Source organism: Rhinopithecus roxellana, chromosome 3, assembly GCF_007565055.1.
Source record: "Rhinopithecus roxellana isolate Shanxi Qingling chromosome 3, ASM756505v1, whole genome shotgun sequence".
NCBI lineage: Eukaryota > Metazoa > Chordata > Mammalia > Primates > Cercopithecidae > Rhinopithecus > Rhinopithecus roxellana.
In genome coordinates, this window is record NC_044551.1 from 1,787,689 (window position 1) to 1,801,591 (window position 13,903).

General features: G+C 37.3%; 1 protein-coding gene across 2 annotated transcripts in view; it reads right to left on the reverse strand.

Annotated features, from left to right (window-relative positions):
- ANKRD31 (ankyrin repeat domain 31) overlaps window positions 1–13,903 on the reverse strand; it is a 200,973-nt gene that overhangs the window by 137,893 nt on the left and 49,177 nt on the right. For both annotated transcript variants that reach the window (XM_030927266.1, XM_030927265.1), the window contains exons 6-7: window positions 5,427–5,473; window positions 1,378–1,947 (exon numbers count right to left, since the gene is read on the reverse strand). In XM_030927266.1, the coding sequence (XP_030783126.1) occupies window positions 1,378–1,947; window positions 5,427–5,473 (617 nt within the window). The remainder of the gene's footprint in view (window positions 1–1,377; window positions 1,948–5,426; window positions 5,474–13,903) is intronic.

The window sequence follows — 13,903 nt, forward strand, 5'->3', positions numbered from 1 at the left end:
ATCCCTTGTAGGGACATGGATGCAGCTGGAAACCATGATTCTTAGCAAACTATCACAAGAACAGAAAACCAAACACCGCATGTTCTCACTCATAGGTGGGAATTGAACAATGGCATCACTTGGACTCGGGAAGGGGAACATCACACACCGGGGCCTATCATGGGGATGGGGGAGGGGGGAGGGATTGTATTGGGAGTTATACCTGATATAAATGACGAATTGATGGGTGCTGACGAGTTGATGGGTGCAGCACACCAACATGGCACAAGAATACATATGTAACAAACCTGCACGTTATGCACATATACCCTAGAATTTAAAGTATAATAATAAAAAATAAAAAAAAATAAAAAATATAAAACAATCCAAATGATATCATCAGTGAATTGATTAAATAAATTACAATATATTTACATAGTGGAATACTACTCAACAAATCAAAAGATTTAAGCAGTGCTACGTTTGCTGACATTGAAAGATAAACAAAATATATTATTAAATTTAAAAAATAAGTTGGAAGGCATTATATATAATATAATCCCATTAGTATAAAGTGAACTAATACAGAATATGATGGAAATAACTGGAGAGAGATACACCCAACTGTTAACAATGATTATCTCTAAAGAGTGAAATTGTGGAGGATATTTGTTACTATATTATTACGTAATTCTGTCAGGTTTAAAATTTGTTTTATAATGAGGATGCATTATTATTATAATCAAGAAAAAAAATAAAGATTATTTTTAAAAACAAAGAAACTGTCAATATGACAAAGGGACTTTGTGAGTGATAGGCCACTACAGGGCTTCCAGGCATAATACTACAAGAATTCTAAACCCCAAGAGCTATGCCACCTGGCAGTATTCTCAGACATAGAAGGCAAAATTCTGCTTAAGCTACGCATATTTTTTTCCCCTCCCCTGGCATCCCTGCATATATTCTGTGTCAAAATGTAAATTAATGTGGGGTATCCCATCAGTACTCTGCACCCAGGTAGACACAGTGATTTTCGGAGCTAACAGAAAATTTTAGTAAAGAAGTCTTTCCTTCCTACGTGTAAGCAATCTAATGATATGTCTTCTTAGGCCTGTTGGGAAGAAATCTGTCTATTTTAACTTCCTAACTCCCAGAAAACTCTACACTAGAAACTTCTAAAAAGATCACTCTATGCTTCCAAGTCACAAAGTATCTTATGGGTGTTGATATTTGGTTAAATTTGATTTTAACACAATGAAAACTTGTTGAAGTTTAAAAGGCAAAATCATAGACTCATATTTTCAGCTACTTGCTCCACTGAAAGACGCCTGTCCCATAGCTCAGTAACTTGGAACCATGTTCAAATGGTGGAGTAGAACAAAGAAATTCAAAATTCACCTCTGCTATTTGTGTACAATCTTCACTGGTCTGAGACGTATTGAACTTCACTTCTAAACATTCATTTCTAGCAATGAGACTGCTGCCTCCCTCTTTTCTGTGACAGATGGTTTCCATCTTGGCTTCCGACAATGTGTTCAGGGCTTCCAATAACTCAGCTGGCAATGCATCATCCTTTGCATTTTCTAGTGAATCTCTATGACATGCCGACCAGGCATTCAAAGGTATTGATATGGAACTAAGAGAGTCACTCAATGGGTCCATCAATTCTTTACGATCAAAATCACTTACTAATTCAGACAGTCTTTCCTCCTGGGTGCTTTCCGGTGATGTAAGTAACCTTTCTAAGGCAGACACAAAGGTTTCAAGAGAGCTTTCTTCATCCTTAGTTTCTTCAGGAGTCATGGTCAATATGACTTCCTTTCTAGGCTCAAAAAATATATTTGGTGCTGCTAAGATCTTCTCTGGCTCTATTAATGATGTCTCCTTTACAGCAACCATATCAGATACTGTAATAGCAGTGCCTGAGAGAAGGCTAACTTCAGGAGAATCTCTGCCTTCACTTAGTTCCTGTGTATTACAAATAGAAATCACATCATTACAGCATATACAATAAGGTATTTAAAATGAAAACTTTATAGTTTTATAGTTTATCTTGTTTGTAAGCTACCCTCAAAATTTATCATCAACTTTCCTTCCCTTCCATAAATAAAGAGAATACTCTTTATTGCTTTCCTATACCAAATCACTAATTACTGAATACATGGTTAAACGTTTAATAATAGACCAACAGCATAATTGGCTGGACCATAATTACAGATGGCAAATTATTCATTTAAGTTTAAATTATCTGTGCTAACAGAAGAAGCAGAGATGCCATGGATAGTTAAATTAACAGATGATCTCAAAGCTTCATAGCAATTAATGGTTATAAAATTCTTTCTTGCCAAAATTTCCTATTTGGTTTATGAAAATTATTGACTAGGAACAAAATTTCACCTTCTTTTTATTGCCCCACCTTTGCAGGAATAAGTAAATGTGGAGTAAAGAGGCCAAAGGACAAAAGGTCAGAGGGAAAAGGTGAAGAAATGAGGGTACAGTTCTGTATAAATATTACAAGCCCTAGCTGTAAATGAATGGCTCTGAGTTGTGGTTATTTTAAGCAAAAAACCCCACAAAAACTTAACATTTCTAAATGACTATTATTTCTCTAAGACATCACCTTAATAGGTTATACCTGTTCTCACAATGTTTCTTTTTTTCTTTTTTTTGAGATGGAGTCTCACTCTGTCACCTAGGCTGGAGTATAGTGGGGCCATCTCGGCTCACTGCAACCTCCGCGTCCAGGGTTCAACTGATTCTCCTGCCTCAGCCTCTTGAGTAGTTGGGATTACAGGGGTCTGCCACCATGCCCTGCTAGTTTTTTGTACTTTTAAGAGAGATGGGGTTTCACCATGTTGGTCCAGCTGGTCTCAATCTCCTGACCTCAGGCAATCTGCCTGCTTCGGCCTCCCAAAGTACAGGGATTACAGGCATAAGTCACTGTGCCCAGCCTCACAAAGTTTCTAATACTCAAAATACTGTTAGAATCCCTCTTTTGAAATTGCTTTCAGAATGAGTTTATAAGCCATTCAAGAAAATAATGTGATTTAAAGGCACTGAAAATTTTTCGAACACTAAATACTTTTTATTGACCTTAAATAACAGAATGGGTTTCAACGACTTTAGTTTTTTCCAAAAATCAAATCCACCACACCTTTGACAGGATGTGCTGTAATTTGTAAGCTTTCTAATATTCTAATCTGGTACGACTGAGAAAAGCAAAACCACTTTATTCTTCCTCCTGCCCTTTTCTACCTGCCACCTTTATGTACTCAGTATATATTAATAGCATACAACACTTAAGAAAACATATTTATTTGTTAGCAATGCTAACTATAATTTTCTCAGAAAGATAAAAGGAATATGCAAGAAATTCAAGAACCAGATCCTACTCACTCTCTAAGTCTCAGTTCAAGGCATTCCCACTATTTGAAGTCCTTATGTCTACTAAATTCAAGGCACCAGGTATAATAAAGTATATACATTGGGCTCTGTCCTAAAGCAATTTATTTCCAACTTAAGATACAAGACATAAAAAAAAAAAAAAAGATTCAAGACATAAATACCTAAGACATTAAATAGAATACAAATAATGTCATAGAACACTTATGAAATCAAATTAATGGCATAAACTAGTGTATATCAAGCAGTTCCATTTATAACCACAGAACCAGCCCAAACTGGCCCTACTTTGTTGGTAATAGAATGTCAAGTCATCTTGCAGGTATAACAGGGCCAAAAGTGCAAGTCATGTAGCGCAGCCAGGACCTTGAACAAAGAAGACTGAGAAATGACTCCCCCTCCTCCCGAACCAAGAAAACTGAGAAATGACTGGAACCTGACCACTGGTACTCTTTCTGAAGCAAGAGGTCTCCTGGACAGGAAGATTTGGTGCTAAAATCCACCTAAATATACCTTACCGTAAATGGTCAAATTTGAAGCCTTCTAATCAGACTCTGTCAAACCAACATTCCTAAGTCCTTTCCCTTACCTTCTGCCCCCTTAAAACCTGTTCCAGACCCCAAATAGAGGACACAAATTTGAACTGCCTCTCCTGTCTCCTTGCTGGCCTGTCTCACAATAAAGCCTTTTTTTTTTTTTTTTTTTTTTTTCCTCAAAAGCCAGTGCCACAGCATTGGCTTCTATGCACATCAGGCAGCAGGCCCATTCGCTTGATAACATACAAAGCCTAGTGTGTTGCAAAAATGAGTTTTCTGGGGAAGAAAAAAATGGAGGCAGTAGAGGACGACAGGACTTTCCAAACCATGTGCATTGGGGGAACTTTAGGACACAGTGTTCTCCAAACATTTTTGTTCAAAAAATCCTTTTCCTCAGAGGATCTATTAATATCATAGAGTACAAGTGATTTTGAAATAATGATATAGTCAGTAAATAATGAATGCTAAGAGGGAGCAATTACTTTGTCAAGATTGCCAGAATTATCTGAAATAGATCCACAGAAGAACAGGTACTTACGCCAGAAATTAAAGATTTGTGAAGGAGTGAAAGAATGGAGGAACACACATTTACTGAGCACCAACTAGGTGCCAGACACCATGAACCATCATTGCTCGGTCCTCACAATACCTGTAAAACAGCTATCGCTGTCCCTGTCTTACAGATATAAACAGTTATCCTTGGAACCTAGACCTATCTGGTTTCCAAATTTTATGTTATTTCCCATCTTCTGGCTCCTGATTCAAGCAAAAGCATGAAGGCAGGGATGTGCAAGGTATGGCTGAGATAAAGTAAGCTGCAGGGACAACCCTGGGTGAGATGCCAAGACCTAGTCTCTACACAAAAAATTAAAAGAAAAAAATTAGCTGGGTGTGGCAGTATGGGCCTGTAGTCCCCGCTACTTGGGAGGCTGAGGTGAGAGGATCTCTTGAGCCCAAGAGTTCAAGGTGGCAGTGAGTTATGATCGATCGCACAACTGTACTCCAGCCTGGGTAACAAAGTGAGATTTTATCTCAAAAAAAAAAAAAAAAAAAAAAGTAAGGTATGGGTATACTGGGCTGGCTTGGGGAGGTCCTTGATTGCCCAGTATCCCTAAGGAAAGCGTGAGTTCATTGTGAGCACAGCCAATCCTACAGTCCTCTGATTCTCCATAGCACCAAGTACAAAGCAAATCCAAAGCAGGAAGGAACTTTGTTACATTATCTCAGAAACTAGTTTGATAATAAGTTATATATTTCTACTCTAGATAAAAAGTAAGCGACTTACAGTACTGGATAAGAAACACAGATCAAGAAAACACTTTTATCAGCAATAGGAGGAATAAATATGAAAGAGATGATTACACAAAAATAGATTTCTATCTACCGAAATGGTTTAGTCATATTCCTGCCTAGGTGAGGGTCTAAATGAGCTTGATACTTTAATTGACATATTTTTAAAAAAATCTAAATCCACAATCTACATAGTTAATTTCTGTTATACAGACCAACCTTTTCTATGTGTGGCAAAACTTCAGGAGTTTCATCAGCCTCAGGCCCTAGAAAAGAACAATGCGTTTTCACTCCAGTTTTATGAAAGCATTAAAAACATACCTTCTCAGTTGGCATTTCATAATCACATAACTTAAACTCCCTCAGTCAAGTGACACATCATATATTTTATTAATATTACATAAATTTATTGGTATGAAAGTATTATTTTGGAAATGAAGTTATAAAATTCTTCCATTTCTTAAAAAATATTTTATATAGCTCCAAAAAAATTGTAACTATTTGGAATTATTTTAGCTAAAAACCAAAAACCCTATTTTGGCTGAATTATTCTAAGTACAGCATTTGTAACTACATAAAGAAAAAACTACCTACTTTCTCGATGTCGTTATCTCTTCCAGTACAGGTACTTAAAGCTTAAATGAACTCATGCTGTCTGGAGTTGGGCATGAAAAGAAATGCCCCTTATAGGAGTCAAAAGGACAGGAGGTCATCCTAGACACTATGGAAGATTGCTGCATTGCCTCTGCGACTGCAAATTCACTACCCACTCTCACCCTGTCACCTCTGAGCCAAGCTGGCAAACAGCAATTCACACCCAAGTTTGGTTAAAGGAGGATCTGGAAAAAAGATAGTTCTCCTATATTGTTCCTTTTACATTTTTCTTTCTTTCCTTCCTTCCTCCCTCTCTCCCTCCCTCCCTCCCCCGCCATCTGACCTCAAGTGATCCACTTGCCTTGGCCTCCCAAAGTGCTGGAATTACAGGTGTGAGCCACCGCACCCAGTCCATTCTACTTTCATCATCAAGACCCAAGTATTCTGGCCAGGTGCGAGGTCAGGAGTTTGAGACCAGCCTGGCCAACAAGGTGAAATCCCGTCTCTACTAAAAATAACAAAAATTAGCCAGCATGGTGGCATGCACCTGTAATCCCAGCTACTTAGGAAGCTGAGGCATGAGAATTGCTTGAACCTGGGAGGCAGAGGTTGCAGTGAACCGAGACTGTGCCACTGCACTCCAACCTGGGCAACAGAGCAAGACTTTGCCTCAAAAAAAAAAAAAAAAAAAAAGAAAAGAAAAGAAAAGAAAAAAAGACCCAAATATTCTGACACACTTGAGTAGGAATTCAATTTTGGTTTATTTTGATTAGGTAATGTCTACATAGCTAAAGTAAAAGCAAGTAATTATCTACTGAACCTCAAAATGCATCCTCATAAGCAAGAGGGGTTTTTCAGGGGGAAAAATAAGCATAAATATTGTTGCTGAGCTTCACATCCTAAAAGATAATAATAATAAACCCATTTTTTCCCTCACTTCACCTTTGCAATTTGATGATAAAAAGCTACAGCATGATAAGCAAAAAGTCATAAGAATAAATAATTTCTTATGCTTGGTTTAGAATTATTCCTGTCAACAAGTGATGACATATTTCATTGTGTATATCCTACTTAACATTTTGTATCTCTACCTGCTTAAAATTTTAATACCAATGAAAGAAACATTTTAAAATAATAGATACATCTTCAACTATCTTTGCAAGGAGAGGTTTTTCTAAAATAAAATTTCAGATCCTTGGGGGATTAGAATTCAAAAACAGAAAAAGAGATTTCACTTTTCTTCCTTCTCTGAATCATAAAGAAACAACTCTCATAGACATTTTCTCCCATGTTGTCTTTAACAACCTCATCTTCAAAACCATAAAGCAAAAAAAAAAAAAAAAAAAAAAAAAAAAAAAAAAAATCGAAGGCTCCCAATCATCTGAATGGACCCCTCTTGGCCATGGGCATTCCAAAGTTGGTTCAGGCCTTGAAGGGAAGAAAGGGTCACACGTGCCTCATTACACCCTCCTCCCTTTTGGAATTCAAGAAAAGCCAACCAGCGTTAACATCAACACAGACCTTAAGTCTGTTAAAAAACATTTATAATCTGCTCTGTCTGAACCCTGCTACCTGTAAGCTTCATCTGCATGATAAAACTTTGGTCTCCACAACCCCTGATCATCATAACCCAGAGATTCATTTCTATTGATTCCAGGTCTTTAGATAATAACTCTTTCAACCAATTGCCAATCAGAACACCTTTGAATCCACCTATAAACTGGAAGCCCCTGCCCCCACCTTGCTTCTGGTTTGTCCCACCTTTCCAAACCAAACCAATGTACTTCATCTTACACATACTGATTGATGTCTCACGTCTCCCTAAAATGTATAAAACTAGGCCGTGCCCTGACCACCTTGGGCACATGTTCTCAGAGTCTCCTGACGGCTGTGTCACAGGCCATGGTCACTCATATTTGGCTCAGAATAAATCTCTTCAAATATTTTACAGAGTCTGACTCTTTTCATTGACAAAATGATCACTCTCTTATGCCAACAGTTACTATTCTATAAACTTAATTAATAAAATATTTTACAGTAATTTGATTACTATATTAAAAATAAACACATTTAGAAGGAATTATCTTTTCTAACTACAAATTTTACTTAAGAATTTTTACAAATACATAATTCTTGAATTTTTGTCTATCCTTTAATAAACCATAAAAAGAATTTTCTTTCTTTTTTTATTATACTTTAAGTTCTAGGGTATATGTGCACAATATGCAGGTTTGTTACATATGTATACATGTGCCATGTTGGTGGGCTGCACCCATTAACTCATCATTTACATCAGATATATCTCCTAATGTTATGCCTCCCCCTCCCCCATCCCCACAATAGGCCCTGGTGTGTGATGTTCCCCTTCCTGTGTCCAAGTGATCTCATTGTACAATTCCCACCGATGAGTGAGAACACGTGGTGTTTGGTTTTCTATTCTTGTGATAGTTTGCTGAAAATGATGGCTTCCAGCTGCATCCATGTCCCTACAAAGGACATGAACTCATCCATTTTTATGGCTGCAAAGTATTCCGTGGTATATATGTGCCACATTTTCTTAATCCAGTCTGTCACTGATGGACATTTGGGTTGATTCCAAGTCTTTGCTATTGTGAATAGTCCCACAATAAACATATGTGTGCATGTGTCTTTACAGCAGCATGATTTATAATCCTTTGGGTATATACCCAGTAATGGGATGGCTGGGTCAAATGGTATTTCTAGTTCTAGATCCTTGAGGAATTGCCACACTGTCTTGCAAAATGGTTGAACTAATTTACACTCCCAACAGTGTAAAAGTGTTCCTATTTCTCCACATCCTCTCCAGCACCTGTTGTTGCCTGACTTTTGAATGATCACCATTCTAACTGGTGTGAGATGGTATCTCATTGTGATTTTGATTTGCATTTCTCTGATGGCCAGTGATGAGCATTTTTTCATGTGTCTGTAGGCTGTATAAATGTCTTCTTTTGAGAAGTGTCTGTTCATATCCGTTGCCCACTTTTTGATGGGGTTGTTTTTTTCTTGTAAATTTGATTGAGTTCTTTGTAGATTCTGGATATTAGCCCTTTGTCAGATGAGTAGATTGCAAAAATTTTCTCCCATTCTGTAGGTTGCCTATTCACTCTGATGGTAGTTCCTTTTGCTGTGCAGAAGCTCTTTACTTTAATTAGATCCCATTTGTCAGTTTTGGCTTTTGTTGCCGTTGCTTTTGGTGTTTTAGACATGAAGTCCTTGCCCATGCCTATGCCCTGAATGGTATTACCTAGGTTTTCTTCTAGGGTTTTTATGGTATTAGGTCTAACATTTCAGTCTCCAACCCATCTTGAATTAATTTTCGTATAAGGAGTAAGGAAAGGATCCAGTTTCAGCTTTCTACTTATGGCTAGCCAATTTTCCCAGCACCATTTATTAAATAGGGAATCTTTTCCCCACTTCTTGTTTTTGTTGGGTTTGTCAAAGATCAGATGGCCGTAGATGTATGGTATTATTTCTGAGGACTCTGTTCTGTTCCATTGGTCTATCTCTCTGTTTTGGTACCAGTACCATGCTGTTTTGGTTACTGTAGCCTTGTAGTATAGTTTGAAGTCAGGTAGCGTGATGCCTCCAGCTTTGTTCTTTTGGCTTACGATTGTCTTGGCAATGTGGGCTCTTTTTTTGGCTCCATGTGAACTTTAAAGCAGTTTTTTACAATTCTGTGAAGAAAGTCATTGGTAGCTTGATAGGGATGGCATTGAATCTATAAATTACCTTGGGCAGTATGGCCATTTTCATGATATTGATTATTCCTATCCATGAGCATGGTATGTTCTTCCATTTGTTTGTGTCCTCTTTGATTTCACTGAGCAGTGGTTTGTAGTTCTCCTTGAAGAGGTCCTTCTCATCCCTTGTAAGTTGGATTCCTAGGTATTTGATTCTCTTTGAAGCAATTGTGAATGGGAGTTCATTTATGATTTGGCTCTCTGTTTGTCTTACTGGTGTGTAAGAATGCTTGTGATTTTTGCACATTGATTTTGTATCCTAAGACTTTGCTGAAGTTGTTTATCAGCTTAAGGAGATTCTGGGCTGAGACAATGGGGTTTTCTAAATATACAACCATATCATCTGCAAACAGGGACAATTTGACTTCTTCTTTTCCTAACTGAATACCCTTGATTTCTTTCTCTTGCCTGATTGCCCTGGCCAGAACTTCCAACACTATTTTGAATAGGAGTGGTGAGAGAGGGCATCCCTGTCTTGTGCCAGTTTTCAAAGGGAATTTTTCCAGTTTTTGCCCATTCAGTATGATATTGCCTGTGGATTTGTCATAAATAGCTCTTATTATTTTGAAATACATTCATTCAATACCAAATTTATTGAGAGTGTTTAGCAAGAAGGGCTGTTGAATTTTGTCAAAGGCCTTTTCTGCATCTATTGAGATAATCATGTGGTTTTTGTCTTTGGTTCTGTTTATATGCTGGAGACGTTTATTGATTTGCATATGTTGAACCAGCCTTGCATCCCAGGGATGAAGCCCACTTGATCATGGTGGATAAGCTTTTTGATGTGCTGCTGGATTCGGTTTGCCAGTATTTTATTGAGGATTTTTGCACTGATGTTCATCAGGGATATTGGTCTAAAATTCTCTTTTTTTGTTGTGTCTCTGCCAGGCTTTGGTATCAGGATGATGCTGGCCTCATCAAATGAGTTAGGGAAGATTCCCTCTTTTTCTATTGATTGGAATAGTTTCAGAAGGAATGGTACCAGCTCCTCCTCGTACCTCTGGTAGGATTTGGCTGTGAATCCATCTGGTCCTGGACTTTTTCTGGTTGGTAGGCTATTAATTATTGCCTCAATTTCAGAGCCTGCTATTGGTCTATTCAGGGATTCAACTTCTTCCTGGTTTAGTCTTGGGAGAGTGTATGTGTTCAGGAATTTATCCATTTCTTCTAGGTTTTCTAGTTTATTTGGGTAGAGGTGTTTATATTATTCTCTGATGGTAGTTCGTATTTCTGTGGGATTGGTGGTGATATCTCCTTTATAATTTTTTATTGCATCTATTTGATTCTTCTCTCTTTTCTTCTTTATTAGTCTTGCTAGCGGTCTGCCAATTTTGTTGATCTTTTCAAAAAACCACCTCCTGGATTCATTGATTTTTTTGAAGGGTTTTTTGCGTCTCTATCTCCTTCAGTTCTGCTCTGATCTTAGTTATTTCTTGCCTTCTGCTGGCCTTTGAATGTGTTTGCTCTTGCTTCTCTAGTTCTTTTAATTGTGATGTTAGGATATCAATTTTAGATCTTTCCTGCTTTCTCTTGTGGGCATATAGTGCTATAAATTTCCCTCTACACACTGCTTTAAATCTGTTCCAGAGATTCTGGTATGTTGTATCTTTGTTCTCATTGGTTTCAAAGAACATCTCTATTTCTGCCTTCAATTCGTTATGTACCCAGTAGTCATTCAGGAGCAGGTTGTTCAGTTTCCATGTAGTTGAGAGGTTTTGATTGAGTTTCTTAGTCCTGAGTTCTAGTTTGATTGCATTGTGGTCTGAGAGACAGTTTGTTATAATTTCTGTTCTTTTACATTTGATGAGGAGTGTTTTACTTCCAACTGTGTGGTCAATTTTGGAATAAGTGCAATGTGGTGCTGAGAAGAATGTATATTCTGTTGATTTGGGGTGGAGAGTTCTGTAGATGTCTATTAGGTCCACTTGGTGCAGAGTTGAGTTCAATTCCTGGATATTCTTGTTAACTTTCTGTCTCGTTGATCTTTCTAATGTTGACAGTGGGTGTTAATATCTCCCATTATTATTGTATGGGAGTCTAAGTCTCTTTGTAAGTCTCTAAGGACTTGCTTTATGAATCTAGGTGCTCCTATATTGGGTGCATATATATTTAGGATAGTTAGCTCTTCCTGTTGAATTGATCACTTTGGCATTATGTAATGGCCTTCATTGTCTCTTTTGATCTTTGTCAGTTTAAAGTCTGTTTTATCAGAGACTAGGATTGCAACCCTTGCCTTTTTTGTTTTCCATTTGCTTGGTAGATCTTCCTCCATCCCTTTATTTTGAGCCTATGTATGTCTCTGCATGTGAGATGGGTCTCCTGAATACAGCAAACTGATGGGTCTTGACTATTTATCCAATTTGCCATTCTGTGTCTTTTAATTGGACCATTTAGCCCATTTACATTTAAGGTTGATATTGTTATGTGTGAACTTGATCCTGTCATTATGATATTAGCTGGTTATTTTGCTCGTTAGTTGATGCAGTTTCTTCCTAGCATCAATGGTCTTAAAAGAATTTTCAAATTTTCTACTTTCACTTTAGAGAGGCAAAATGTAATGGTATACACGAGAAATAATTATAAAGCGTGAAATTCAAAGAAAATGGCCAGAGAACCATGGTTTAACTTATACACAAAATTTAACTTATACACAGGTGTTTTAAGGCCAAAGCTATTACATTTGCTTAAGATAGTTGGCTTATCTTTATCTTTCTACAATTTGGTTAGAATTTACCCTTTGAATTGGGACAGAGGTCTGTATTAGAACACAGTCAGCTATAAAAGCTAATAATTTAATAATTTACTTGTACGTGATTTAACCTAAGTCCGGAATTACAATAAAATGAGCTTCTTGTTCTGAGTACTCTGAAAGGAGTAAAGGCAAGAGAGAGCTGCAATGAAGTGCCAGAATGGAAGAGAACTACCAGTTCTATGGATCTCTAGTCACAGCTGCTTTAGGGCAGCAAGAAACATACAAAGCAATAATCCTGGTGCATTTGGCACTGTTTTTTTATTTTTATTTTTTAGAGGTGGGGGTACTGCTTTGTCACCTAGGCTGTAATGCAGTGGCACAATCATAGCCCACTGACACTTCAAATTCCTGGGCCCAAGGGATCCTTCCAATTCAGTCTCCCTAATAGCTGGGACTATAGGCATGCACTGCCTCACCTGGCCATGTGGCACTTTTAAAGGAACAGCCTATGAGACTTGTGACTCAGAAGTTCGAGGAGAGTGGTGACAACAGTGCAGAGATGCCAATGGCATCACAAGGCATCAATGGCTGGCACTAAGGAGGCCAAATGGGCAGGAGGTTGGAGTTATGGGAATATAGGACATAGTGGAACCCTGTTTTAAAATAAATACTAGACTTGGGTATGAGAAAATAAAAACAAATTTTTGTGTAAATATTGATGACACCTGCTATAGTCAAAACCCAAAGGAGAGGCCAGGCGCGGCAGCTTACACCTGTAATCCCAGCACTTTGGGAGGCCAAGGCGGGTGGATCACATGAGGTCACAAGTTTAAGACTAGCCTGGCCAACATGGTAAAACCCTGTCTCTAATAAAAATACAAAAATTAGCCAGGCATGGTGGTACATGCCTGTAATCCCAGCTACTCAGGAGGCTGAGGCAGGAGAATCACTTGATCCCCGGAGATGGAGGTTGCAGTGAGCAGAGATCGTGCCACTGCACTCCAGTCTGGGAGACAGAGAGAGGCTCTATCTCAAAAAAAAAAAAAAAAAGAAAAAGAAAAAAGAAAATACCCAAAGGAGAAAGGAATGCCCAGGGCATAACATTATCCATGACACCTCTGTCTGAAATCGTTCAGACATTCTTACAAAAAAAAAAAAAAAAAAGACTTCACCCTCTAAGATGATATCATTACAGCTTTATAAACACAATTCTTTTTGTTTAATCTATAACTACATCTTGTAAAAAGTGCTAAATAGTTTTTACTAAATTTGGAGCTTATGTTTGGCATACTCTGAATTATATTAGGCCATTTGATACTTATTAAACCTTTTAAAAATCACAAAGTTTTTTATATTTAAAGAGGAACATTAATTACCACTTGTACTTACATTTGTTTAATGATTAATTTATTAAACTTCCATATCTAAGACAGGAAAACTTGAAAATTACTATTTAACATTTAAACATTGATGACAAACTTAAATTTCCTTAAACAATTTAAACTAAAAATTTGACATAATTTTTTACCATTTCAAAGATATAAAAGACTACTGCTCTTAAACTAATTCTAAAATAACAGTATCATTGGTGTAATTTATTCTTCTTTATTTCTATAGTTGTTCTTATACCTTTTTAAGATGAAAGTAAT